General features: G+C 39.4%; 1 protein-coding gene across 2 annotated transcripts in view; it reads right to left on the bottom strand.

The window, feature by feature from the left end:
• Window positions 1-25,742, bottom strand: part of Otc (ornithine carbamoyltransferase) — a 63,192-nt gene that overhangs the window by 9,828 nt on the left and 27,622 nt on the right. For both annotated transcript variants that reach the window (XM_021188475.2, XM_021188474.2), the window contains exons 5-8: window positions 10,621-10,774; window positions 7,555-7,677; window positions 2,006-2,059; window positions 1,768-1,917 (exon numbers count right to left, since the gene is read on the bottom strand). In XM_021188475.2, the coding sequence (XP_021044134.1) occupies window positions 1,768-1,917; window positions 2,006-2,059; window positions 7,555-7,677; window positions 10,621-10,774 (481 nt within the window). The remainder of the gene's footprint in view (window positions 1-1,767; window positions 1,918-2,005; window positions 2,060-7,554; window positions 7,678-10,620; window positions 10,775-25,742) is intronic.

Raw genomic sequence — 25,742 nt, 5'->3', positions numbered from 1 at the left:
AAAGGGTATAGCACTTGAAATGTACATTAAGAAAATATCTAATAAAAATAAATTTAAAAAGACTTTAAATATAGTAGTAAGAACCATTGTGGGCAGATTCACATGTACTTTGGAATTCTAGGTGCAATACTGCAAAGAATAAAATATCTAATAGATTTATCCTGTGGAATTGAGTTGTGACTAGAAGCAGGTGTCGGGGATAGTGGTGATGTTGCTCCATCTAGATGCTAAGAGTAAGTTCACTTTGTGGAAATGGGATCATCATGGTTTATGCTTTTTTTTTGTTTACATGCCTGCCATTCCTTAATAAAACTTTCTAAAACTTCTTCTGAAACTATCTGGGAACTGGAGAGATGGGACAGCAGTTTAGAGCACTCACTGCTCTGCCAGAGGAGTGGGGTTTTGTTTCCAGCACCCACATCGTGGTTCACAGCTGTCTGTAACTCCAGCTCAAGAGCATCCAATGCATGCTAGCAGTGCACAGACATTCATGGAGGCAAAACACCCGTACACATAAAATAAAAATGAAAGTAAAAACATTTTTACAAACTGTAAATATCTCAATGAATTAAAAAGAAAATCTCAGTTTTGTCAAGTGGAAAAATCAAGTGAATAATAGAATAATATGTCTAAAGTACCAGGTAACAAATATCAAACCGATACTTATATGTAAATGGGCAAACTATATGTAAATGGACAAATGATTCTGAAAAGAACCATATTATAATGTTAAATAGTAGCTATCTACAGAAATAGTCACAGAGGGGGGATAAAGAAAATATGCATGTTGGTTTTATACCCTGTTAAAAGGGGGAACCATTTTTCAAACTTTGATATGTAATAAAAAGAAAATGATTTCTATTCCTTTGTTCATAATTTTTTGTGTGTTTTTGTATAATCACTGTTGCCAACCCAATGTGCACATGTCATTCAGGTATGCTTTCAACAAAGGTTCTCCAAGTGTGGCCCTCAAGTAGCAGAAATGTATTACCTGGGAATCATATAGAATGCAAATTCTTACATGCATGACCCACTGAATCAGAGCCTCTGAGGTTGGGACCATCCAGCTGAGGGTAACTATACACACTGGTCTTCTGATGATTGTTCAAGATTGAGCATAGTGTGTGCAGAGGAAGGTATCATTCAGTGGTAGAGCTCTTTACCTCACTTGCTCTAGGCCATGGGCTCCATGCAGATGCCCAGCACTGCAGACAACAAACAAACGAGGTAAGAGAAGAAAGGGAGGCAAGCAAGAAGGAAAGGTTGGCATGCAGCTTTTCTGATCCTTCAGGAAGGCATTAGATTGGAAGGGTGTCCCTTAGGGATACCTGGGGACAGTTAGCAAAACTACCATGGATGTTTTAAAAAATTAGAAAATAAAAATAAAAGCAAGAACTAATATTGCAAGCAGTTATGGGGCTTTTCTTATGGAAGAAATCTTAAGAAATTGTATACACCTGAAGTAACCCAATGTCTCTGAACTTGCGCAGAATAAACTTTTGGAACTTCCGTTGTTAGAGAGGAAAAAGCTTGTTCTACAGGTCAGGTTTCAGATTTGTCTAGCATAACTGTTTGGGGTTTTTTTCCTATAGAATATTGCTATATTCTATAGAATATTGCTATATATATCTTTGGGAGGAGAGAGATCTTGTTGGGTTGCAGTAATATGGTATGAAACATCAGTTGACTGTGCCTAAAGTGATGGTGAGGTAGTTGTAGTTTTTACGAATGCAATTAATGAACCTTCAGAGAAGCATCAATTTGTACCTTCATCGTAACCTGGTAACCTTGGAAAGCTTGAAGACGCTTTTTCTTCTCATCTTCTTGTCCCATGCTTATCCAAGTATCTGTAATTAACACATTGCCTCCACTTGCTGCTTCCAGTGGGTCATTTGTCATTGACAACTTAGTACCATTCTAGCACAGAGAAGTTTGCTGGTTAAAAACACAAAAACTTGATGAAACAGAGAAAGACAATTAGAAGATTACAAATAAAAAAGCATACCTCCTTGGCATACTGCTCTGCTAGCTTGACTATATTAGGATCTGGCTCATAACCCTGCAAGAGGAAACATCAGCTGTTTAGGTGATTAGTTTAATTATACATGGTACTACTTAACAGCTCTTATATTTAACAACTATCTAGTATGTCTTAAAACAAAACAAAATAAAGCCTAAGAATAGGCTCTCTCTTCTCTTTTAAACGATGTAGCTTATCCACATTCAGTGGGGCACATTGAAGCTTTCATGGTGACCTTTGGACTCTCTCTGTCTTCCTCAGTCATAGAGACAAACAGAGCATGGTACTTTCTACCTCATGACAGCCCTCTCTTGACCTTTAAATGGCAAGAGAAGGCTATATACATAATTGCATAGACTAATGCATTTTTTTTTTTTTTTTTGGTTTTTCGAGACAGGGTTTCTCTGTACAGCCCTGGCTGTCGTGGAACTCACTTTGTAGACCAGGCTGGCCTCGAACTCAGAAATCCGCCTGCCTCTGCCTCCTGAGTGCTGGGATTAAAGGCATGAGCCACCACGCCCGGCAGACTAATGCATTTTTATCTATGCCTTTGTACATGTGGCTCTCTCTCTTTTTGTCTAACATGCCTTTCTTTACTCTTCCCAGGGACAAGTTTTGAAATCTTGACTTTAATGACTACTCCACAGAAAAGTCCACTGTGGCCACTCCAAATAAATACGAATGGGCTCCTGCCTTATTCTTTTCCCAGAGAGTGGAACTTGCTTTAAAATGTCATTTATACATCTGTTTGGAATAGTTTGAAGGGGCAAGCAAGGTGACTATGAAGAGGTACTCATTCTTAGGGTGAAATGACTTGGCACCCTGGGAGTCTTGCTTACTCATCCTAGTCCAAGCTCTAATGGACATTTTGCAGGCAGCTAACATGGCTAAAGCTACTGCCATGCTGCCATGAACAGTCCCTCCACACCTTCCCATCTGTGTACATTGTTTAATACTTGCCTCTTAATGTCAAAGCTGATTAAGAGCCTCAAACCTCTCTGCCTACATATCTTGCTTCCATCTCCTTTAATTGGTCTCAATATACCACCACAGGAAACCCAACCATCTTCTTGTCCCTTTACACATTTGGCCCTTTTATACAATCTCAGCCTTCCCCCCTTGAATATCTCCTCCTGAGTGTCTTCATCATAACATGTCAGCTCATGAGCTCATATGGAATTCATGTCAGTTCAAACCCCACAGTTATACCCACCCTCCTTCATCTTTCTAATGTTTTGAATTCATAGCACCTATTATGAATCAATTTTGTACATTTTAAGTATGAGTTTCTGCTGAATGTTGTGATATCCCTTTCACACCTCCACTATGAATAATCATGATAAAAGGACTTACTTCTTTAAGTTGCTATGGTGATGCCAGAAGGTGGCTTTCATCTGTCCGCCCCCTTTGGACACTGCCTCATTTATGGAAGGTCACCTCACTCAAGCAAGCACACACTTCTAGGGCCCCATGTATTCAAAGAGTGATTAATAGGAAGATATTAAAACCAGACCCTTCCCACCCAAGCCCAGACAGATCCAAATGATCATTACACATCCAAATGCTCTATAGGTCATCTGGGACTGTGGTGAGACTCACAGCATGCTCGACCTCTCCTTCTGAACACTCCGATTTCCTTACCCTGCCCTTTTCCCCCACAGTCATTGATTTCAAGCACATACTGCCATGGGCATGTTATACATCAGAGTCTGCTTTCTGATAAGCTCAGCTTATGACAGGCATGCCCAGGTCTGTTCATCTGAAATCTGGCCTCCCATAGTCCTTTTCTCCTCACCAAATCCTGGAGGAAAGAAACTGCCAAGATATTGAGTAGGATAGCTACAGACATTTTAAAGCAAGCTTTGTTATGTTCAAATAACCCTGAACTCTTGGAGTATGGTGTATGGGGCTTGGGGTCTAGGAGGCAATTAATAAATTAATAAAGGCTTGTGAATTTGGAAACAAATGCTGTGAACACTCCTATAGGGAAACATACATAAAGAGCCACGGGTATTACACCAGGCACCTACTGCTCTGAAAATGTAGTCTGGCCTTCAGGGAGGAAGAATTGGACTCTCCAAGTATAATCATTCTTAGAGAAGGAATCAATAAGTACTTAGAGAACTGAGAGAGAGGCTTGGAAACTAGGAAGTCAGCCAACCTTGCCCACCCTGAACTGTGACTTACAAGGCAGAGAGAAATTCTTTACTCACATCTCAGTTTTCATTACTAAATCACCTATTGGCTTTTACATAAATCTTAAAACCAGATGAAGAAGGTGATTAAGAAACCAGTCTAAATAGTCACTTATAACAATGGCAAAATCATCACCATCCATGGCTTATGGAACATTGTCAAAAATCAGGGACAGAATAATGTTTTTTGGAACATGTAAGTTATTCTTGGTTGGGGCATGAGGAAATGGATTACTTATGATTTTGGAAACTCTTCAGTGTTTCTTAAATTTACAGTAAATCTAGCTTTATCTTTAAGGCAAATATTTCTACTAACAAGAGAAGACTTATAAATTGATGGACCAACTGCTGCACGATCAGATTTTGCAGCAGTATTTTAAAAACAAAAACAAAAACCTTGCTCTCACCAAGATTTAAGTGGATTTTGCTATACTTTATCATTTAAATGAGTTTCCGTATAGGAACATTACTGAAATTACTCTGTAATATTGGAAAATTTCTTTTAATGTTAATAAAACATTTTTTGACATGTAATACAATGTTAAAACTGTGTATTTCTTTAACAGAATAGAGCCATTCCAAACTCTCCTTATAGCAGGGAACAATTATTTTCAATGCACATTTTCTCTGTAAAAGTAAATGCACTCACATTTTGTCTTAATATGGAGCCTTTCTGCAGACTAGTGTTCTAGTGAGAAACATGTCACAGTTGAGCTTCTTTCCTGGTGAATGCTAAATGAAAGGAGGAGGAGGATTTGTTGGAAGGGCCATCTCTCTGAGTCACTAAACTTTGCTGGTAATAGGTGAGCCTCCAGGCATGCTATTATTGCATGCGCTTGCCATTTGGTCTATAGTACGGTAGGAGCATCTGGTTAAACAATGTCCTTGGATAAGTCCCACTCTAGAGGTAAGGCATGACTCAGTGGTAAAATACCTAGGTAGTATATGTTAGGCCCTGGCTTTGATGCCATGACCACACACACACACACACACACACACACACACACACACACACACTGCCCAATGGGAAACTCAGGATGTAGATTTATTTGGAAATAGGGTATTTGCATATATAGGCACTTAAGCTGAGGCCATGGTGAGTGGTAGTAGGTCTATATTTAATAGGTCATTATTTTGAAGAACAGAGACACTTGCTCATAGAGATCTATCTATGGACACAGAATGAAGGTGGTAGAAGAAAGGCTTGGAGTAATTCAGAAAAAAGCCAGCTAACAAATGAGACATGGCTAGGCTCTTCCAGCACCTAGATCTCAGGCAACATGTTGCTGTGCTTTCTGAGCCACACAGTGTGTTCTAATTTGTTCCAGCCTGGGAAACTGAGAAGGATGCATTGACCCAAACTGACTCAGCTAGAAGAGGAGAGAAAACGATTTTATTTACTTATTTGGAATAAAACAGGCCACACAAGTGTGTTATCACCATAGAACTTAAAAAGCTTTTTTTTTTCTTTTTCAGAAGGCTACTCTCTGGCTACCAGGCTGCTCTTTTCATCGTAGGTGCCAGAGAGCTTGCCACTCCACTTGGCCTGTTGTCCCTCAGCAGTAACTGGTTCAGAAGGATGGAAACCTGCTCTCCAGACTCCAGATTGGGACAATGCTGAAGCATACCTGACACTCTGGAACTCAGTTGTTGTGTCAAGTTAAGATTCGTTATGTTGAACATGCTATAGCACTAGGGTGACCAAAGCCTCCTGATTTTCTAAAAACTCCTGAAATTTTACCTCTGAATGTTTCTCATCTCTGGAAATAACCCAGGTCGAGGGAAACCAGGATGCTTGATCCCTATAAATTGTACTCTTCCTTGATTTTCCCTTTCCCCGGTCCCTTCCTATCACTTCCCCGTGAGTCTCCTAGGCATGGATATGTTCATAGGAAACTCGACTGAAGAACTGGACAGAGGTGGGGTGGGTGAAACATATGAGATACTCAAGGACTGGGTGATCACTATTAGAGAAATCCTGAGAGTCATCTTCACACTATGTTCCTGGTAGTTGGTAAATAAATATCTTGAATTCAAGATGCAGAAGCATGGAGAAAAAGATTGAAGTCCCCCTATATTCATCTCAGAATGAGCCTCTTGAAGAACATCAAATATGTGCTTGGTGAGCGATACACTGACAGGACATGTGATCATGGTGTCCAGTTGTGTCCTAATGGGAAGGTCAATTCTCTAACCGCAAATCTCAACACTTAGTTTCTGAAATTGTTTCTACTCAGGAAAATTTCCCTTTTAAAAGACTCCTGAATGCACATCAGAAGGTAAAAAAGAAACATAATGGAGAAAAGGGAACAGCAGATCTGGGGTGTTTAAAACATTCTCAGCAGATCCTTTAGCGTTGACTTGTGCTTGACTTCCATGTAGGAATAATTCCTATCTTTACCAAGTCCTGTTTATTCTGCACAGAACAAGGATGTCATAATGTAAGACTACTTCTAGGGGGTGCACATGTTTTTATTTTAGTGAATTTATTTATGCATGTATGTTATTATACAGATCAAACATCTCTGTGTTAATAAATCCAAACCATATAAAAGGACATATGGAGGAGGAGAAGAAGGAGGGAGAAGAGGAGGAGGAGCAGGAGGAGGAGGAGGAGAAAGAAAAGGAAGAAGGAGGAGGAAGAGGAGGAGGAGGAGAAACTCTCTTCCACTTCTATCCTTTAACCTTCTAGCTTTATATAGAGGCAACAACTATTGCCATTTTCTTAAATAAGAAGACTTCAGATATGAAAGAGCGTGCTTCACACACATTCTGTGAGAGTGTATAATCAGGATTTAAAAAAATAAACATGTAGTGGTAGTTTTTGTAGGCACATGAGACTCAGATTTAAAACTCCAAAGAGACCCTGGTGATGAGGTTTGAAATCTAAATCTGGATGGTAGCAATGGGTCCTTCACATAGGATTGATATTTTTCTTCCTTTAATTTTTTTTCAGCCAAATTGCTGCATTGGAGAGATTACAGCACCATTTCCATGTCCTGAAGATTTTACATTGTCTGGTTTTCACTCCTTTCTTCTGCCTGCTTTCTTCTGTGTGGTGATTATACACAAAGATATCAGTCATCATAATGACCAGTATCAGGGCATCCAAAGGCAGAATTCATATGTGCTGTTATCACAGATTCATGGAATAAAAGGCATCAACCAAGACTAGTTTCCAATGTAAAAATGGAAAATTGCACTCTTAAGAAGCTAGCTAGAAGAGTTGGTAATATAGTGAATGACAAGGCTTCAGCTATGCTCTCCTCGATCAGAAGCTTTGTAATTAATAGCCTCTGATCAACAGAGAAGTTTTGTCAGGCCAGACAGGGTTCCTACCTTTGGAGTAGCTGCTTGAAGGTGCATCCCGAATTTTGCAGCACTCATCATGATGGAGTGCAGGATATTGTTCCCATCCCCTATCCAGCTGAGGGTAAGACCTTTGAGAGAGCCATAGTGTTCCTACAAAGCAAGAGGTAAGGGGATTAGATGTGGGGAGGGAACCCACTTTCATGAAACAGATACTAGAGCTAAGATAAAGGGAAAAAATTACCTCCAAATAAATGCCTTATTGGAAGGAATAGACTACATTTGAAATTATATTCATTAACATGAGTATACAATCACAAAACAGTAGAGCTAAAAGGTTCTAAGATCTTAAGCCAAGACATGGTCATGAGGCTTCCATCTTCATGGATTTTGACTCTGTTTTATCATTTAAGGAATTAGCACTGTCAATGTCCAGATACCAGTCTTGCTGCTGACGATGAAACAAACAAACAAACAAAAAAAAAGAGGCAGAAAGTCTCTACTTCCGTGTAACTTGCATTTGCTGTTGTAAAGAACTGGCTGGTATCATATATAAGAAACAGTATAGCATAGTGACTCAGAGCCTTGCCACCATCAATGGTCAAAAAAAAAATGCTCACCATTATGTTGTTTATGGACACAGTTATGTGTAAATGTAAAGGCACTCCTGGGGGGTTATGAATACAAATATCATGGTAATGATGTCTTTGTAGGGTTGGAGTAAAAGAGTATGTTTCAACTCAATTATTTCATTTTAAAGCAATAAATAAACCTAAATTAATCCCTTCTTTGCTTTAGTAATGGACAAAACTGCTCTAAAGGTGGGGCTTACTATTAAAAAGCTTTCCAGGTTTGCATGAGGCCCAACTTTCATCCCCAGCACCACAAAAGAAAAAATTTGATAAAACATTATAATATATACATAAAAATTGTTTTTTTTATTTTTTTAAGTTTAAAAAGTAGTTAATTTCTGGAGGGATGGCAAGAACATGCTACAGCATGTATGTGGGAGTCATAGGACAACTTCCAGGCACCATTCTTCCCTCCTTCCATCCTTCCACCCTTCCACCCTTCCGTTCTTCCACCCTTCCATCCCTCCATCCTTCCATCCTTGCATCCTGTGTTTTCCCAGAACTGGTGACAAGTGCCTTTATGCACTGAGCTCCGCCAGCAGTCCATTTTATTTGTCTTGAAATGTCTGTAGGCTTAATACATTTAAAGTTAAATCCTTGTGAAGATCAAAGAAGGAGAGAGGCTGAGTCATTTGGAGATCACGGAATTAGTAGGTGGCTAAGCTAGGATGTGAAGGCAGGTTTACCTCACTTAGACCTTGTAATCTTTATAACCTGTTCTTCAGTCACCGAAATCATATCTTGATGTTGCCTTGGTCAAGCATTGCACAAGGGCCAGCAGGAGACCCTATGATGAATAGAACAGCTCATGCCCCCTCAGTGAGTTCATGATTTAGTAATGATAAAGTGCCAGAGGGAAACATGAAGCCATCTCGTGTCTACATAAGATTTTCCTCAAAAAACAGCAACTTTCTGTCTGACACTGTTTCTTCTTGTCTGTGTGGATCTTGTCTTCACCTCTGAACAGTGTTTCTTTGTGCTTGACCTCTCATTTAAATGTTCACAGCTCATTCAAATGAGAAGAAAGGTAGACCTATATCCAGTTTGCCTTTTTTGTCTTCAAAATCATCTAGAGACATGGAAACCCTGATTGTTAAGATTCTGAGTGACAAGGACATGTAGTTTTATCTGTGTCAACCCAAATAAATAATGTAAGTCCTAAAAGTTATTCAAGTGTCTGATTTGGACATACATGGCCGAATTAGACCCTTAATACTATAAAGTCTACATGTTCTTTATTCTATTTTTAATTAATTTATAAAATGGCAGAGAATGCCCCCTCTTTATTATTAAACAGTAATAGAACATCTTGAGCATTTAAACTAAATTCCTCTACTCTTCATTTCCAAGCTACAGATTCTGGTGTCTGTAGAATCACTATATTAGTTCCTTTCCATGGCGCTGGGATGAAATACCTGACAAAAGCAACTAAAGGAAGGAGTGAATGGGCTATGTGGGGCTCAGAGTTTCAAGGATTCTGTTTATCACTGTGGGGGAGTCGGAGTAGCCAGAGGTTGAGGAAGCTGGTCACATTGCATCCTCAATCAGGATGCAGAGAGAAAGTGGAGTCCCAGTGTTAGATTACTTTCTCCTTGTCCTTTACTTTAGTACCCCAGGTCATGCTACCCATAGTTAAAAGTCATTCTTCCTGGATGCTCACAGTCAGCTATTGGATGGAACACAGGGCCCCCAATGGAGGAGCTAGAGAAAGTACCCAAGGAGCTGAAGGGGGATGCAACCCTGTAGGTGCAACAACAATATGAACTAACCAGTACCCCCTGAGCTCGAGTCTCTAGCTGCATATGTAACAGAAGATGGCCTAATCGGCCATCATTGGGAAGAGAGGCCCCTTGGTCTTGTAAACTTTATATGACCCAGCACAGGGGAAGGCTAGGACCAAGAAGTGGGAGTGGGTGGGTAGGGGAACAGAGGCGGGGGGTATAGGGAACTTTCGGGATAGCATTTGAAATGTAAATAAAGAAAATAATAATAAATAAAAAATTTTTTTAAAAAAGTCATTCTTCCCACCTCTACTGACCTATTGTAGGCAGTGACCCAAAGACATATTTAGAGGCTTGTTGTTTATGTGATTCCAGATCCTAACAAGTTGACAATGCTAACCACACAGTCACATAAGTAATGTTGATCCTACATGCAATTTTTTTCCTTATTCATTCATTGTTAAATTGAGCAACAGAAAGCAAACTGATTAAAAAAACAAAACAGAAGATGAAAGAGGGGCTAGAAGGGGTTTGGAAAGAGGATTGGGAAGAAAGGTCATACAGTCTGTTTAGAGCAATGTTCTGTTTTCTAGATCTGTAGTATTCACACATACACATGCTTTTAAAGATAAACGTTATTCATAATAAAAACTAAACATCATTTAAATATATGGCTCCACTTGATGGTAGTTAGGAATTATTTGGTAACTTTTCTGTTTTGTAAAGCAAAGAAATCCACCAACCTGGAGTGTAAGGTAATCAGCCAGGATCTGGATGGGATGATACAAGTCTGACAGTCCGTTGACAATTGGGATGGATGCTTCTTTAGCCAGGAGGTCCAGATCTGATTGTTTATACACTCGAGCTAATACCGCGTCTGTCATGCTAGATAAGACACTATGGCAAACCAAGAAGAGACATTCTTAACAATTGTTCTCAATAACCCTTCTTTAATACAAGCTCCTTAAAGACATGAATAAGTGCCAATAAATGAAAATGTGTGTATTGCAATATACCTAGGAATGTGACAGATTTGAGAAGCTAACACTAAATAGATAGTCATTATGGAGGACAGACGTTGTTCCACCCACATCTTATTCAGAGACCATGTTACATTTTTGTGGAGCTAAGAAATCAGTTGTGAACCCAGCAGGCATGATGATAAAGTATGACAGATAAATGCCACTTTTTCATTTTACCTAGGTTTAAAGGGACAAAACCAAACAGCAAGACATTCAAAGGGCATTTATGACTTGGTATATGGCTAATTTTCTTTTATATTAGCCCACGGAGGGATTTTTTCACTGTTTTCATAATATATAAAGCATTTCATGTGGCAGCTATGGAAGCACATGCAGAAACCCTACATGAGAGAACCTTCTGTACACAAAACCATCCACTGACAGGCTCTGGATGTACTGTCTGCATCTGTAGTTTCAAGGCCAAGGGCACCTTCTCCTCAGGCTATTCCCATCCAGTGACAAGCACTGTGTAATGTATCATGAGAGGCTTATATTCTAGCAAATTATGTACACTGTACTATTACAAAAAGCCTGGAAATGAAATCTTGTACTTACAGTACAAATCATTGTTCAGAAAGCAAACTCAGTGTGTGCAGTATTCCAGATCTTCAGCCATTTTGGAGAGGTATGAATGTCTGTTAACATGTGCTATACAGCTTTGGTGTCACAATAAAGGAATGGCAAGATAAAAATGTCAGCAGATGGGACTGAAGGGGTAAGTCAATAGAATACTTATCTAACATGCACTGGGCTCAAATTCTACCACCAGCACCAAAAGGACAAAGTCAGGCATGGTAGTGCACAGTTGTATTTACAGTACTCTGAAGGTTGAGATAGGAGGATCACCATCAGTTCAAGGCCAGCCTCGGTTTCACAGTAAGGCACCCCACCTACCCACATACCACACACCAAATAGAAATAAATCTACACTCGATTTCCTTATGCAGGATACAAAGAAAACTATAATTTGGGATAACCTCTTTTATGATCAGGCAGATCCCATAGTCAGAATAGAAGTTTGTAATGACCAAATGTTATACTATCCTTCAAGAATGAACACTTCTCACTACTAATCTGTTACTATTCAAATCCCTGAATCCTTGCATTCCAATAAAGTTTATCTTGTGATGAGAGAGAGAGAGAGAGAGAGAGAGAGAGAGAGAGAGAGGGAGAGGGAGAGGGAGAGGGAGAGGGAGAGGGAGAGGGAGAGGGAGAGAATATGAATATGGGATAACAACTCGATGTGTTATAGTGTTATACTGGGTGAATTAAGATTTTAGACACACAGCAAGTATTTTCATTTCAGTCAATTAGCAAGAGTGAAAATACAGAAGATGTTGTTTTTAACCCCCTAGATTCCTGCAAGCATCCTTAGGACAAAGAATTTGGTCCTTCACAATATTCTATTAAATATATATATGGAAAAGGAACTATTAGAGGATATTCAATTTAGTGTCCTTGGCAGGATAGAATCAGAATAAGTCTGTAACATCACATTGTTGCCAGGAAGCAAGAGAGGCCGTTAAATGGCAAGGACACTGCTAATGAGGAGGAAGTCATCTTAAAGAAGCTTCCATTTTCAAGCTATAATTATTTATAGCAGTAAAATTTATTTTTCATGAAACAAGGCCTTTTACTTGTCAAAGGCCTTGATGAATTAATATAAAGAGAATATACAAATATAAAAGAGAATTATGAAAAAATGAGTGTTACCTCTACATTTATTTAAACAAGTGGGAACACATATATACATAGGTATGTACATATATAAATACATATATATCTATTTTCAAATAGATATCTTATGGGTATTTTTGCTAAATATATTTTCTGAAATCTATATCTATATCTATATCTATCTATCTATATTCAATCTGCTTACTACATAATGAAGTAAGCTAATTTATCAGCCATCTGATTCTTGAAACAATAGAAACTGTTCCATAAATAGGCTCCATCAGCATTGTGGTCTTCTACACAGAAGTAGCAGAGACTCCAGCATTTAACTAGCACCAGTTGTCATGTGATTTCCAATACGATTGAACTGTTATTCCAAAATAAAGACTTAGTTAACTGTCAAGCTAAAGTTTCAGAGTCACTTTCTTGTTTCTCTGAAAGGGAAATCTTTTCATGATTTAATTGATTCTAACTCAATGCCAAGAAACAAGGTCCATACTGTAGCACATTGAGAGAGGACAAACATCTCTCATTACAAAGCTGTGGTAATGGGTCATGTGCAGTCAAAAATTAAAGACAAACAAATGGAACCAAAATAACACCTCATCTTCAAAATTTCTTAAAATCCAAGAATAGCCATGAAAGATAACAATGAGGATCCTGTAGTAAACAGAAAAGTGGTTCACAAAGATGCCCATATTCTAATCCTCAAAATCTTTATAAAATGAAGTGTGTGTATATATAATCAAAGCAAGGATTTGGATAGAGGATGATTCCCCTGGGTTGGATTCCATATATAATATAATATATATAATCTATATACCTTTCTAAGAGAAAGAAACAGATGAGAAGTGGGAGATGAAGCAGTGGTGAGAGGTTTGGAGGTGAGCTATAGAGTATGGACAACCTCTGGGAGCTGGTCAAGGATTCAAATCTTCCCCAGAACTTCCAAAAGGAGGCACCTCTTTTAAATTTCATACCCCCAACACAGGAAGTTCACTCTTCAATTGCATAAGTCATGACATTTGGGATAGTATGTTAAAGAAACAACGAGAACCAAATATAGCTCCATGACAAAACTGAAAACTATTTTGATAAGATACACAGCCAGGTAGACAACAGCTGGAGTTCATCTCACCTTGATCTTAGCTACCAGTTCTCACTAACTAACCAGAATCAAGTGCTTAACAATCCATTTAAATTGCATGCCTGTCTTCCTAAGATGTTTTTTTTCTTTCCATCCTGGTCTAATTACAAAAACCTTGAAAGGATGTATCGGCATCTACATCCCAGCGATGTTTTAATTCTGAGACTGTGAAAGGATTTTTAAAAAGGAGATATAAGGATAAATAAAAATAATACCAATGAAAGCAGTAAGAACATTATAGCCTGTTTTATCATCAAAATATCAATTGACTCTGCAATCAATATGATATGTTATGGGTACATTTTCCTTTGTGATTAAGTATTGAAAGCATGGAGTTGGGCTTTGTTCACTTCTTACACATTTGACTGGATATGCAATATGGGTCTTTTTGCTTTTTATAGTGTACCCAGGACCTCACGCATGCTACAAGTGCACTACCACTGAACTATACAGTCAGCCCTCACACGCAAATTGTTAAAGAAATTCAAACTCTCAATGCACAGCAGAGTCACTAGGAGGGTTTGCAAAGCATCATCAGCTCCATGCCTCATTCAGAAGGTCTGGCTTGACAGTGAAGACTTCTCATTTCTAACAAGGGGTGCTTATGTTTTGCTTTGGTAACCATGTTTTGAGAATAAGTGATTTAGAAGAATGCATTCTGAATTATATTTAAAAGAATGGTAAATGTTTGATAAATAATATGGTTAATAGATTGAACTATAAGCAAATGACTGTGTAAAGACTACTGCTCTATTCACAAATAGTTCCTTGGACATTCATGCACCATAAAAAGGAAGCATGTCAAACTTTATCAAAAGCACCACCCCGCCCTCCTTTAGCCATAAAAGCTGCAAGTGAGGTGGCATCCCCTGATATAGCTATGATGTGGGCCAACTGAGAGAAGCAGTTCCCAGGATACTTTTTGCATGAGAAACACTTGGGGGAGGGGCGGGACAAAGATATTAAAGATGCTTTATGGGATTAGTGCATATTATTTTCTGTAGCGTTGGTTCCTTCATGCTTAAAATTTTTAGACAAAGAGAATTCATTCTTTTTATGCCTTTAGGCTAATAAAGATCATTTTAAAATATAAACAAGCCCTCTCATTGAAAACAATTACAAGCTTGCAGCTAGAGCTGGAGGCTTCCTGCAGCTCATCATTTAAACCCCCAGCTTTAAACATCTTAAGAGCTTGATTATACTCGTTACAAAGGAAAGGCTGACAAGTTAAAAATACTTCCTGGCTCTGGAAAAATTTGTCATTTTGGTCTCTTTTCATTTCTATTGAATAGAAATGGAATTCTGCTTGGTTTTCAGTAGATTCCTGCAAGTTCTCAGATGCTCTAAGACATCCACCAACAATTATAGCAAAACAGCATTGGCACAGTCTGTGTTTAAAATGTCCTGCAAACAACAATGTGCCACAGGTATTCAATAGCTAATGTTGGAATTTTTCAAAAAATAAAGACAGATTAAAATATTTATCCATCCTATTCTGTGTAGATGCTTGACATGTCAAATGTCCTGGGTTCTTTTCTACACAGAATAGGGTAAGAATGCTTGAATTCTTTCAATGTGAAGATGCTATAGGACAACGAATGTTAACTCTGCCTCTGTTCCTGATGGTGGTGCTATCATTTCCAATAACATCTTTACCGTGGGTATTATCTAAGGGAGTATTAACCATAATAATCAGAAAATAGCTATATCATTCAACAAAAGAAATATTTCTGCTTCTGGTGGTGGTTCATGCCTGTAACACCAGCACAAAATACACTGAAGCAGGAAGTTGGCTGAAAGTTCAAGGTCAATCTGGTTTGCACAGTGATCTCAAGGCAACCAAGCAGTATGGACCAAAACTGTCTCAAAAGGGAGTGGGAGCAGGGCAGGTTAAGGCTATAGCCCAGTGAAAGGGTGCTCATTTATCATAGGCAAGGCCTCAGCATGTCATTAAGAAAATTTCTCTTGAATATGATTTAAAAACTCATCAAAAGAGGCATAGAGCTTTTTACAATAATAGTGAAATCTTGGCCCTGTTAAAGAAATGAGATGACTCTGGAATGTCTTGTCATCAAAGACGGATGGAGTTTGTTTCAAACTGAGCCAATTGGAACACATATCACATTTGCCAAGTGTGGGAGGATATGTCCATCCATAAAGGTAACAACTGTGTGTATTAAAACTTTCAAGTAGTTTAAAAATCCATGAGTTTTATAAATATGTTAAAATAAAAGAATATTAAGAATTTTAATAGGACCAATTTCCAGTCATTTGAAAGAGCCCTCTTAAGCTGTATAAGTTCTTGGTCAGAAAAGCCAGATGACATTAAAAAATGGAAGAAGGCTGCTCAGTCTATGAAGAGTGGCTTGGGGCTGGAAAGATGGCTCAGTGGTTTAAAACTCTTGCTATTTCAGAGAATCAGGCTTTGTTCCCAGCACTCACAGTGTGCCTAACAGCCATTTATAATGGGATCAGATACCTTTGTCTTATGTCCAGACATACATGCAGACAAAGTACTCTATACATAAAATATATAAACATATACATCTGTATAAAAGAGTGTCCTAGTGATTGGCATATCCATGACCATCTTGGAAGGGTGATATGGAAGAAACTTGCCAAGGGTATTTGATCTAAAAGCACATTGCTTCGGTGGTTCTTTGGTAGGTTTTACTTGCACATAAGACTCAAAACTGCTTTGGGAATTAAACTCCCTTAAAAAACAAAACAAAACAAAACAAATAATCAAGTCTTACATGATCCCTGAGAGGTCTGCTGCAGAGTCTGGTGCAGAGTCAGTTAAGTGAACAATTTTTTGTTGTTTTTTAAACATGGTCTGAGATAGATCTTAAGAGCCAATGTAGGTGTTAAGATAGACAATCACGTGGCAGTTTTCATGCCTTTAAGAACTGGTTAAGGGATATCTGACATTGGTATATGAAAACCAGCCACAAGGTCCCCTGAGAATTCAGCAATATATACAGAGATCAAAGACAGCACAGGGTACAATTTATGGGGGATTTTTTGATGGTCAAGTGAAGAAGCAAGACTTGCATAATAGGGAATGTGTTCTTCAATGAGACCAGAGCAAAGATGGCTAGCAATCACGCTAAGATGGATTTGATCATATGCTGACAAAATTTAATTTTAAGAACATAAGCCAAGCCGGGCAGTGGTGTCGCACGCCTTTAATCCCAACACTTAGGAAGCAGAGGCAGGTGGATCTCTGAGTTCGAGGCCAGACTGGTCTACAGAGTGAGTTCCAGGACAGCCAGGGCTATACAGAGAAACCCTGCCTCGAAAAAAACAAGACAAGACAAGACAAGAACATCAGTCACATTCCAGCACCTATGATGTCAGAATTTTGTTGGAAAGTTTTCATTGGTTTTGTGTATTTATCAAGAGACAGGAATGGTTTTAGGGGACAATCAGGATTGCCACAAATTATGATGTTCACAGTGAGGTCAAGATAGATTTCCTACAAGGTTATAAAAGCCAAAGGCAAATGTAGGTTTATTCTAATAGGGTCCTGCAATTCGTTTCTCCTGTTGCTCCGATCCTACCCTCTTCCTGACTGTGGTCCTTCTAGACCCCAGTCTGTTATCAGTGACACATAGGTACTTGAACAGGTGACTAGGAAACAGTGAAAGGAAGTTTGTCTGTAGACAATAACAACAGGGAGAACATTTTGAGGTGAACATTTTCTTTCTTTCTTTCTTTCTTTCTTTCTTTCTTTCTTTCTTTCTTTCTTTCTGTCTGTCTGTCTGTCTGTCTGTCTTTTTTTTATGTTTTTCAAAAATAGTCCAAGGCCTTATAAGAAACATGGGCAATCTTCCCCATATAAATTGATCAATACTGTCTAACTGAGTATGCTCCAGGACAGAAAATATTTCAACCCTCTAGCATATCTAACCAGATTAAAATAACCATGGCCTGCTTGCACTGTATTAATAATAAAAATTCATAAACAAAACGTATAACTTCAAGAAATCGAATTGCAATCTTATTGAATGGGTTGGTGTTGAAGAATTAGGGGTGAATTCAACTGCCATATTCATTTCATTATGAAATTACCTCTAATGACCTGCTTATCTTGGCCTAGATGTTAGATTCTGAGTTTGAGGATCCCAGAGAAAAGCCTTTATGGTATAATGGTATTTATAATGACCTCCTCCTAAGGTCCCTTAGTAATTATAGAGTTGGAGTCTGTGAAAGCTGTCTAGGGAACCACAGAAGTGACTGGAGCCAAGTCATAAGAGTGACCTGAGATTGAATTAAACTATGACTCGTTTCAATCAACATCATATAAACTCCTTTTGTACCCATGTCTGTTACAACATGAACTTATTTCCTTTAATGAAACCCATGAAATATTATTGTCTCTATTTTACAACTCAGGAAACTGCGAATCAGAAACAAGTGCTGCTATGTGGGAAAGCTTCAAATTGAACTCAAACTGGCCCTACTTCAAAGTCCTTGCTCTTTACCATACACTGTGATTCCTTTAAGCGAACAAACATAGCATGATTCAGGCTTAAAGAACCTGGTTTTTGTGACCATTTAACCAAGGCTATGCAGCTGTTCCAGACACATCATAGCAGTCATAGCAATTTTATTAGTATCTAGTTAGGTTCATATTTCTTGTTAACTACAACTTTGAAAATGTTTTACAAAAGGGCTAAAAAAATTTTACCTTTCTGATGTTAGTGTCACTAACACAAATACTTTTACATTAACATTTCATCTTTTTGCATCATTCCTTTCAATAAGATGATTGATTCCTCTCTTAATTGTTTTCCATGCTCAAATTCCTGTTCACTGTTTGAAATATCAGCATGGCACGGATACGAAATTCTTCCATGATGCACACCGATAAGTGTATACATGGCCAGAGTAGCTTGACCGATGTTTCCCTCAATACAGCTGGCTATTCAGAGACTCAGAATGAGAACTTGCTTGGGAGTAGTTTCTTTGCTCAGTGTGAGAGGATGTACCCAGTCCTGCAGTGACTTGAGATACCAGGGTGGATTGGTACCCAGGGGTGAGCTGCCCCCTTCTCAGAAGAGAAGGCGAGGGGAGCATCTGGGAAGGGGCTGTGGGGAGTACTGGAAGGAGGGAGGCTGCAATCAGGATGTAAAGTGAATATATAAATTGTTTAATGGGAAAAACAAAACAAAAACAAAGTAGGGTCTTTGGAGACTGTTAGTTAAGATGAAGCGATACTAAAGTAGGAGAACTTCTAAAGCCAAGGTCTGCTGCTCCCGTTGAGGGGAGGAGATACATAGACACACAGAGAGACAAAAAGCTGAGGTGAAAATGGAAGCTAACTTTGCTGATGCAGCTACAAGTCAAGAAATACAAAGAACTGCTGGGAGACACCCGAAAGAGAACCAAGATGCTGGTGACACGTGGATCTGGGTTTTGTATTCTCTAGAATTGTGACAAAGTAAGAAACGTCCTTGTCTGAGTGTATAGCAATTCCTTATGGTAGCTCCAGAAAATGAATACAGTGGTTTCTGCTGGCTTTCTTAGTGTCTCAACAGCAGACCACTCTAACAATCACCACCATAAGTAAATTACATCTGGAGTGAAACTAATTAGAGTTGAACAATGTCACACTATTTGGGTTTTCTATGGAGCCTCTCGTACATATGGCTCCTGAAGCCACATTACTAAGTCCTGTATTAAAGTGAAAATGACTGTGAAGCTATTATGCACCTTTCAGTCCTGCACTCAGCACATTAGCCATGAGAAGCTGTCATTATGGAAGAAACACGAAGCCTAGAACTGGAGAGATAATGCCCACCACTGTTGCTCAGTTCCATCTGATTTTCAAATTCCAAAGAATCGGTTGGTGATTTGAGTCCGAGGGGGGTGTCACTCCTGGTGTGACACCTAAAAGTACAATTTCAGAGCAAGGGAAAAATAGACTATCCAACTCTTAACCCCAGTAGGGCACGGGAGAATCTGAAAATACGTTCAAATCTGAAGCACATTTCAGGGGATGTACAAGGGCGTGCTTTGTATTTCCTGATACATTAGGGCTTGGGAGAGAGTTGCTAAGAAAGATTTTAAAGAAATGGAAGCATGCAGCAGAGCTGATCTTATTCTCTGGGGTCCCAGTATTTCAATGGTCCATGCTCCCTTAAGGAAACGACTACAAATTTAAGGCTGCCCTTGCGTGTATAGGATATATTCCAGTTCTCTGACCAGTTTTTAAATTGGGTTTCACTGTCACTGAGAAGCCACCCCTTTCTCAGTGAACACTAAAGAGAGACTGTATACCCTCCAGGGCTTAGCCTGCTTTGAACAAAACATAAAATATGGAGCATTTGTTTAGGATTACAAAGCTCTCAATGGAGTCGCTGTGTATATAAGCAAACATCCTCTTACTGCTACCTGAGCCGCAAGGTTGAAAAGTGTGGCCATGCAGGAAAGAGCTGATGTCATCAAACAGCTGTCCTTCAGAGGCCTGCTCACGGGGAGTGGCCTTGGGCTGCTCTCTGAAAATGTAGAGTCTAGGAGAAGGTTTCCTGAACTGGTAAGGATACATGAGCCCCCCTTCCTTCCTTCTAGGAGGCTAGAATGTAGATTTGTGCTAGGCAGAGTGCTGAAGTAGCCAGTCCCCAATAAAAACCCTGGGACCTATTTTTTCTGGAGGAGTAATTATGATTATGTTACAGCCTCCAATAAAAACCTTGCAAACTGTTTTGCTAAATGATTTAAGTAAACCCTGTGTGATTTCTACTAGTGGAAACTTAAAGAAGCTTAGGCCTAGTTTGGTTCACATTTCATCCCAGATGTCTTTCCCTTTGTAATCCCTCTCCCCAGTCCCCCACCTCCCCCACAATGTTGAGGATGAAATTCAGGGCCTTGTGCATACCAGGCAAATGCTCGGTCACCGATTTGTACTCTCAGCCCTCCGTTTGTAATCTTCACTTGAAGATTTTAGCTGCCAGGAATCTTGGCCTTGGAGCCTCCTAAAGTATCATTGAACCTGTATGTGATGCTGAGAATTGTGAGCATATACCAGCTTCCCCCAAATTCTTTTGGACAGCTTCATCCCATTATCTTCATTGACCCACCTTCAGACTAGATGGTATTCAATTCAGGCTTAGTTAAAGGGGATTTATCCTCAATATCTTGTGTAACAATACAATATTAAATATCTTGTATATATAAACAGGTTTATATTATTACAAATCAAGAAGAAAAGAGGTAGGATACTTTTTCTTTAATTGTAAAAATCTTCCTTGGGGTACTTTTCTATTATGGACTAATCTTTAAGATCTTGCTTTACCCTAAATACGATTTTTTAAATGTGGAAAACAATGTAACGGGAGAGCTGAATGAGAAAATCATTCAGAAGGGAAAAAAGATAATCTGTAAAGAAAGAGAGAGAGAGAGAGAGAGAGAGAGAGAGAGAGAGAGAGAGAGAGAGAAGGAAGGAAGGAAAGAAAGAAAGAAAGAAAGAAAGAAAGAAAGAAAGAAAGAAAGAAAGAAAGAAAGAAAGAAAGAAAGAAAGAAAGAAAGTGTTCAGAAGGCATGTATCCAAGTATGGGGGACAAAACACTAACTATTTAAGGAACACTTAAAACTCAGTAACAAAACAAATCCCAATTTTCAAAATGGATACCTGTGTGAACATTTCTGCAAAGAAGTTACACGCTGCTCAACATGTCTTACGAAGGATGTCCAACAGTGATCCTGAGGGAAATGCAAATCAAAACTACCCTGAGCTATCATGTCACACCTGTTAGAGTGTATGGCATCGAAAGACAAAAGCTAAGTGGAGCTGAAGGTGGGAACTGCAGCAAAACCTTGTGTCCTGGGTTGGAATGTAAATAGGTATAGGAATAAGGCGAATCCTCAGAACATTAAAAAAGATGCTTATCATAGGCTGTGCTGCTGACAAGTCTTGCTACTTAATCAAAATAATTGAAATTGGGACCGAAAAGGCATTTTTTTTTCTTTTGGTTTTTCGAAACAGGGTTTCTCTGTATAGCCCTGGCTGTCCTGGAACTCACTTGGTAGACCAGGCTGGCCTCGAATTCAGAAATCCACCTGCCTCTGCCTCCTGAATGCTGGGATTAAAGGCCTGCACCACCAGGCCCCGCTGACGAAAAGGCATTTGTATTTTCCCATTCCTGGCAACAGTAGCCATAAGAATTGAGATGGGCAATGAAAATGTAAATGTAGATGCACACAATGAAGTGTCGGTCAGCCTTCAGCACAACGAAGAAATCCTCCCATTTGCAGAAGCATACCTATGCCTGGAAGACATTTTGCCCAATGAACGAGGCCAGTCACAGAAGGTCACATGGTGCAATCCCCACTCAGGTGACATATTTGAAAGAGGCAAGCTCACAGCAGTAATGAGTGGAATGGTGCTTTCTAGGGAGCTAAGGAAGTAATGACCTGGAAGAAAATCAGAGTGGCTGTTCAATGGGCCTAGACAGTCTGATGTTACACCAAATGGATGAGTATGTTTCAGGGACATTCCATATGATGTACCTTGTGATGTTTAGATAGTTATTGTTCAGTTTTTCCATTCCCTTATTGATCTTTGTTTTGTTTTGATTTTCTGAGGCAGTCTTTCTGGGTAGCCCAGACAGACTTAGAACAAAGAATCCACCTGCTTTAGCATCCAAGTGCTGAGATTATAGGCACACAGTATACACATGGCTTCATTTAATTTTCCTCCCTTAAGAAAGTAAGATTGAGAACACACATATTTATATGTATGTATGTATGTATGTAGTTTTTAGATTTAAAATATATTTATCTGCTTATTTTAGGACATTTCAGGCTTTCCTTCCGGTTTTAAATAACCAATATGCTGCTGCCATAGGTCTTTTTCCAGAAGTTCATTCTCTATGTGATGCTCTTCCTATAGTTCTTTATATCTGGCTCTCTCTTTTAATTGAGCTCTTGGCTTGACTCACATATAGACCTGACCATCTCATGCAAGGTAGCTTCTACATCAATGGCAGGTCACCCTGCCTTGTCTCCATCCTAGCATCTCTTTCAATCTACTTTTATTTACTTATTTAACAAAGTAATAGCATATATAGTCCACCCCACCCCACGGAAGATCTTGTTTGACATAATCAGCATTTCATTCTCAATGCTAAAACAATGATTAATTAAAAAAACTGGCATGTAACAAACGTTCTTGAATAATTAAATCATTTAAAAGAATAAGTGATATTCTGGAAAATGCATATAAGAGTTATTGAGAGAAAGGCCAGTTTTGTCTTTATCCCCCATCATTCAGTGGCTACATATATTGAATCTCCACCCCAGTTTCATCTTCCACCAACACACTGACACTTTTTATTGTCCCAGGTCCCCAAAGCAGCCAGACAGGTAGATTGGAAATGCAGTTGCCATCAATCAGTGTCAGCCATGCACTGTTCTCTTGACTAGAAAAGGCGAGTACTGTCATTCAAACACCGCACAATGCCATTGCATCTTCCAACGTTAACGTCTACAAAAGGCAAAGCATCCAATTGCTAAGGGTTGCTCAGTGCACATTGCAGGGTAGATGCCATTAAAATTCACTTCCCTCCTCCTCCAGTTCTCTGCAAGGCGGTGGGTTTCTTTTGTCTTTTTCAATTTGGGTTTATTGAATTTCTGAATCTCAGAATACCTTGTTTGTCAGATAGTTTGGCAGATTAAGCAGTCATAGGCTACACAGAAGAAAGTCACATTTCTACAATAACTGCTACTCTTTACCGGCAGCCCCATCTCCTGGCCCAGCTTCTTCTTATGTTTGAATACATGTATTCTCTTTTTACCCTAATTGCATCTGCCCTTGAGGTACGGCCTTCCACAATTCTCTCACAGGGACCCTGTGGAGTTCCTGTTTTAAACTACTGAGCGAATACATACTTCTCCAGCTCTCAATGTCACCTAAGGTTCTTATCTCCACTGGTTTGTAAATATATGTACTTGGAGCTTCCACTTTTAATGCAATATGCCCAATAGCTAACATATTCCTTTCCCCCAAGAGCAGAACCACACACACACACAAACCATCTGGAATAATTTAACCACCATTATGTTTCACCTTTTACAATCAGCAGTTCTCATGACGCTATGTGAATCTCTTATTTCCCATCTCTTTATTTATCATGGTTTCATTAGTATCTATCACTGCACAACAACCTAGTTTCCCCATACCTCTTTATGGCACCCCCTCTGTCTCCTGTGTATGTGTTGTGTACACATTTTCATTGTATGTGTGTGTGTGTGTGTGTGTGTGTGTGTATGTGTGTGTACAAGTCGAACATTGCCAGTGGCATTGGTATCTTTCTTGCTTGCTCTGCACCTTATTTCTTTGATATAGGCCCTCTCACTGAACCTGAAGCTTACTGATTCAGCTAGGCTGGCTGGCTGGCTAATCAGTGACAAGGATCCATCTCTCCTGATTCCACACTGGCACTGGGGTTACAGTTTCATGCCACTGAGTCTTGGTGATCTGTGGACCCTGGGGATCAAAACGTGGGTCCTTATACCTGCTGAAAAAGCCATATCCCCAGACACGGTCTCTCAAAATTACCCCAGTTACTCTTCAGTCATCATGGATCTCTGTAAACCATCATACATTTAACTGGAGAACTGCAACTTGCAAGGATTGGGTGAGATTTTTACATTTTAACAAACTTACCAACTCCCACATCAGGTTTGAAAACTCCTGGCATTTACCTCCTTACCTTCCATTTCTACCGGGATCCAGATTACTCTGCAAGTGTTCACACAGGTGAAGGGGCTCTAGCCAGCCCTGGCATGGCCAGCACGGCTCTGGCAGGCTTTGCCCTTCCCCCTCATTCCCTCTGCCTTGCTAAGAACCATTAAATTCCATTTCAAAAACTAGCCGCCAAGGTCTATTCGCTTATTTGACCACTTCCTCCTCCTGATACTGACGACCAAGGTCCAGCTATCAAAGTGTTGAAGTCCAGCCCCCTTTGGCTACCCTAATTAACCTGTCCAATCAAAATTAATCCCCTTTTACCTTTATAAATTGCCATTTCCTATGGGCCATGGTCTGTCTCCTCTCTATCTGGAGGCAGTCCTTTACCTCTCCTCTACTTCTGGGATAAATACTCCTGCTCCCTCTCCCTTGTTCCCTTTCGCCTTTTCCTCATCCTTTATCTCCTGTCTTTGTCTCTTATTTCCTGCCCTCTGGGACAAATACATCTCCTTTGTACTGAGAACTTGGTCTTGGGCTCTCTTATGCTGAAACCAGTTCTTTCAATATGTACAGATGTTCACATTGGGGCACAGTTCCGTTTAGGGATAAGCACTTTATATATATTATATATTACATACATGTTGGTGAATTTTAGGGTTGGGTGAGAAGGTTTGGTGGGAAAAGGCTCTTGCCTGCCAAGTCTGATGACCTGATTTCAATCTTAAGAATCTACATCATGGAAAGAGATAACCAACTCTCAATCTCTCTCTCTCTCTCTCTCTCTCTCTCTCTCTCTCACACACACACACACACACACACACAACTGCTTGCCACACACAAATAAAAGAAACAGATTATGTCATCCCTTTCACTCCCCCAAAAGTGGACCTGAAGGATTGGAAGTCCTTCATTTAACAGAGGAAACAATGCCATAAAACGTTTAATTAACAAAGCAAAGCAACCTGTTACCCTTTTAAAGAGCTGAACTAAAGCTGCTTCTTGAAATAACATCTGGGAACTTCATTTGGGGGAGTTTCCACCATTCCCAGGAACTGAGAACACTGTGCTTAAAATACTCTTTTAAACCATATGACTTGAAGTAAACACATGCTTTCTGTTGAGGGCATGGGGCAGGAATTTGGTTACATGCCAGGTAGGGTAAGGTAAAGCGACCAAAATTCGGCAAAAATTGAGAGGTGAGTCTACTGTGGGCCTCTTTTTGTCAATATTTCACATTCTGTGTCCTAAGGCTTTGCTTACAATTAAGTATATCCTGTGTGGCTCCACAAGAACTGGTTTGGAAGCTTGTGCCCAATTTCTCCT

Source organism: Mus pahari, chromosome X (genome assembly GCF_900095145.1).
Source record: "Mus pahari chromosome X, PAHARI_EIJ_v1.1, whole genome shotgun sequence".
In the NCBI taxonomy this organism is placed as follows: Eukaryota; Metazoa; Chordata; class Mammalia; order Rodentia; family Muridae; genus Mus; species Mus pahari.
This window is presented reverse-complemented; position numbering and strand designations above follow the sequence as displayed.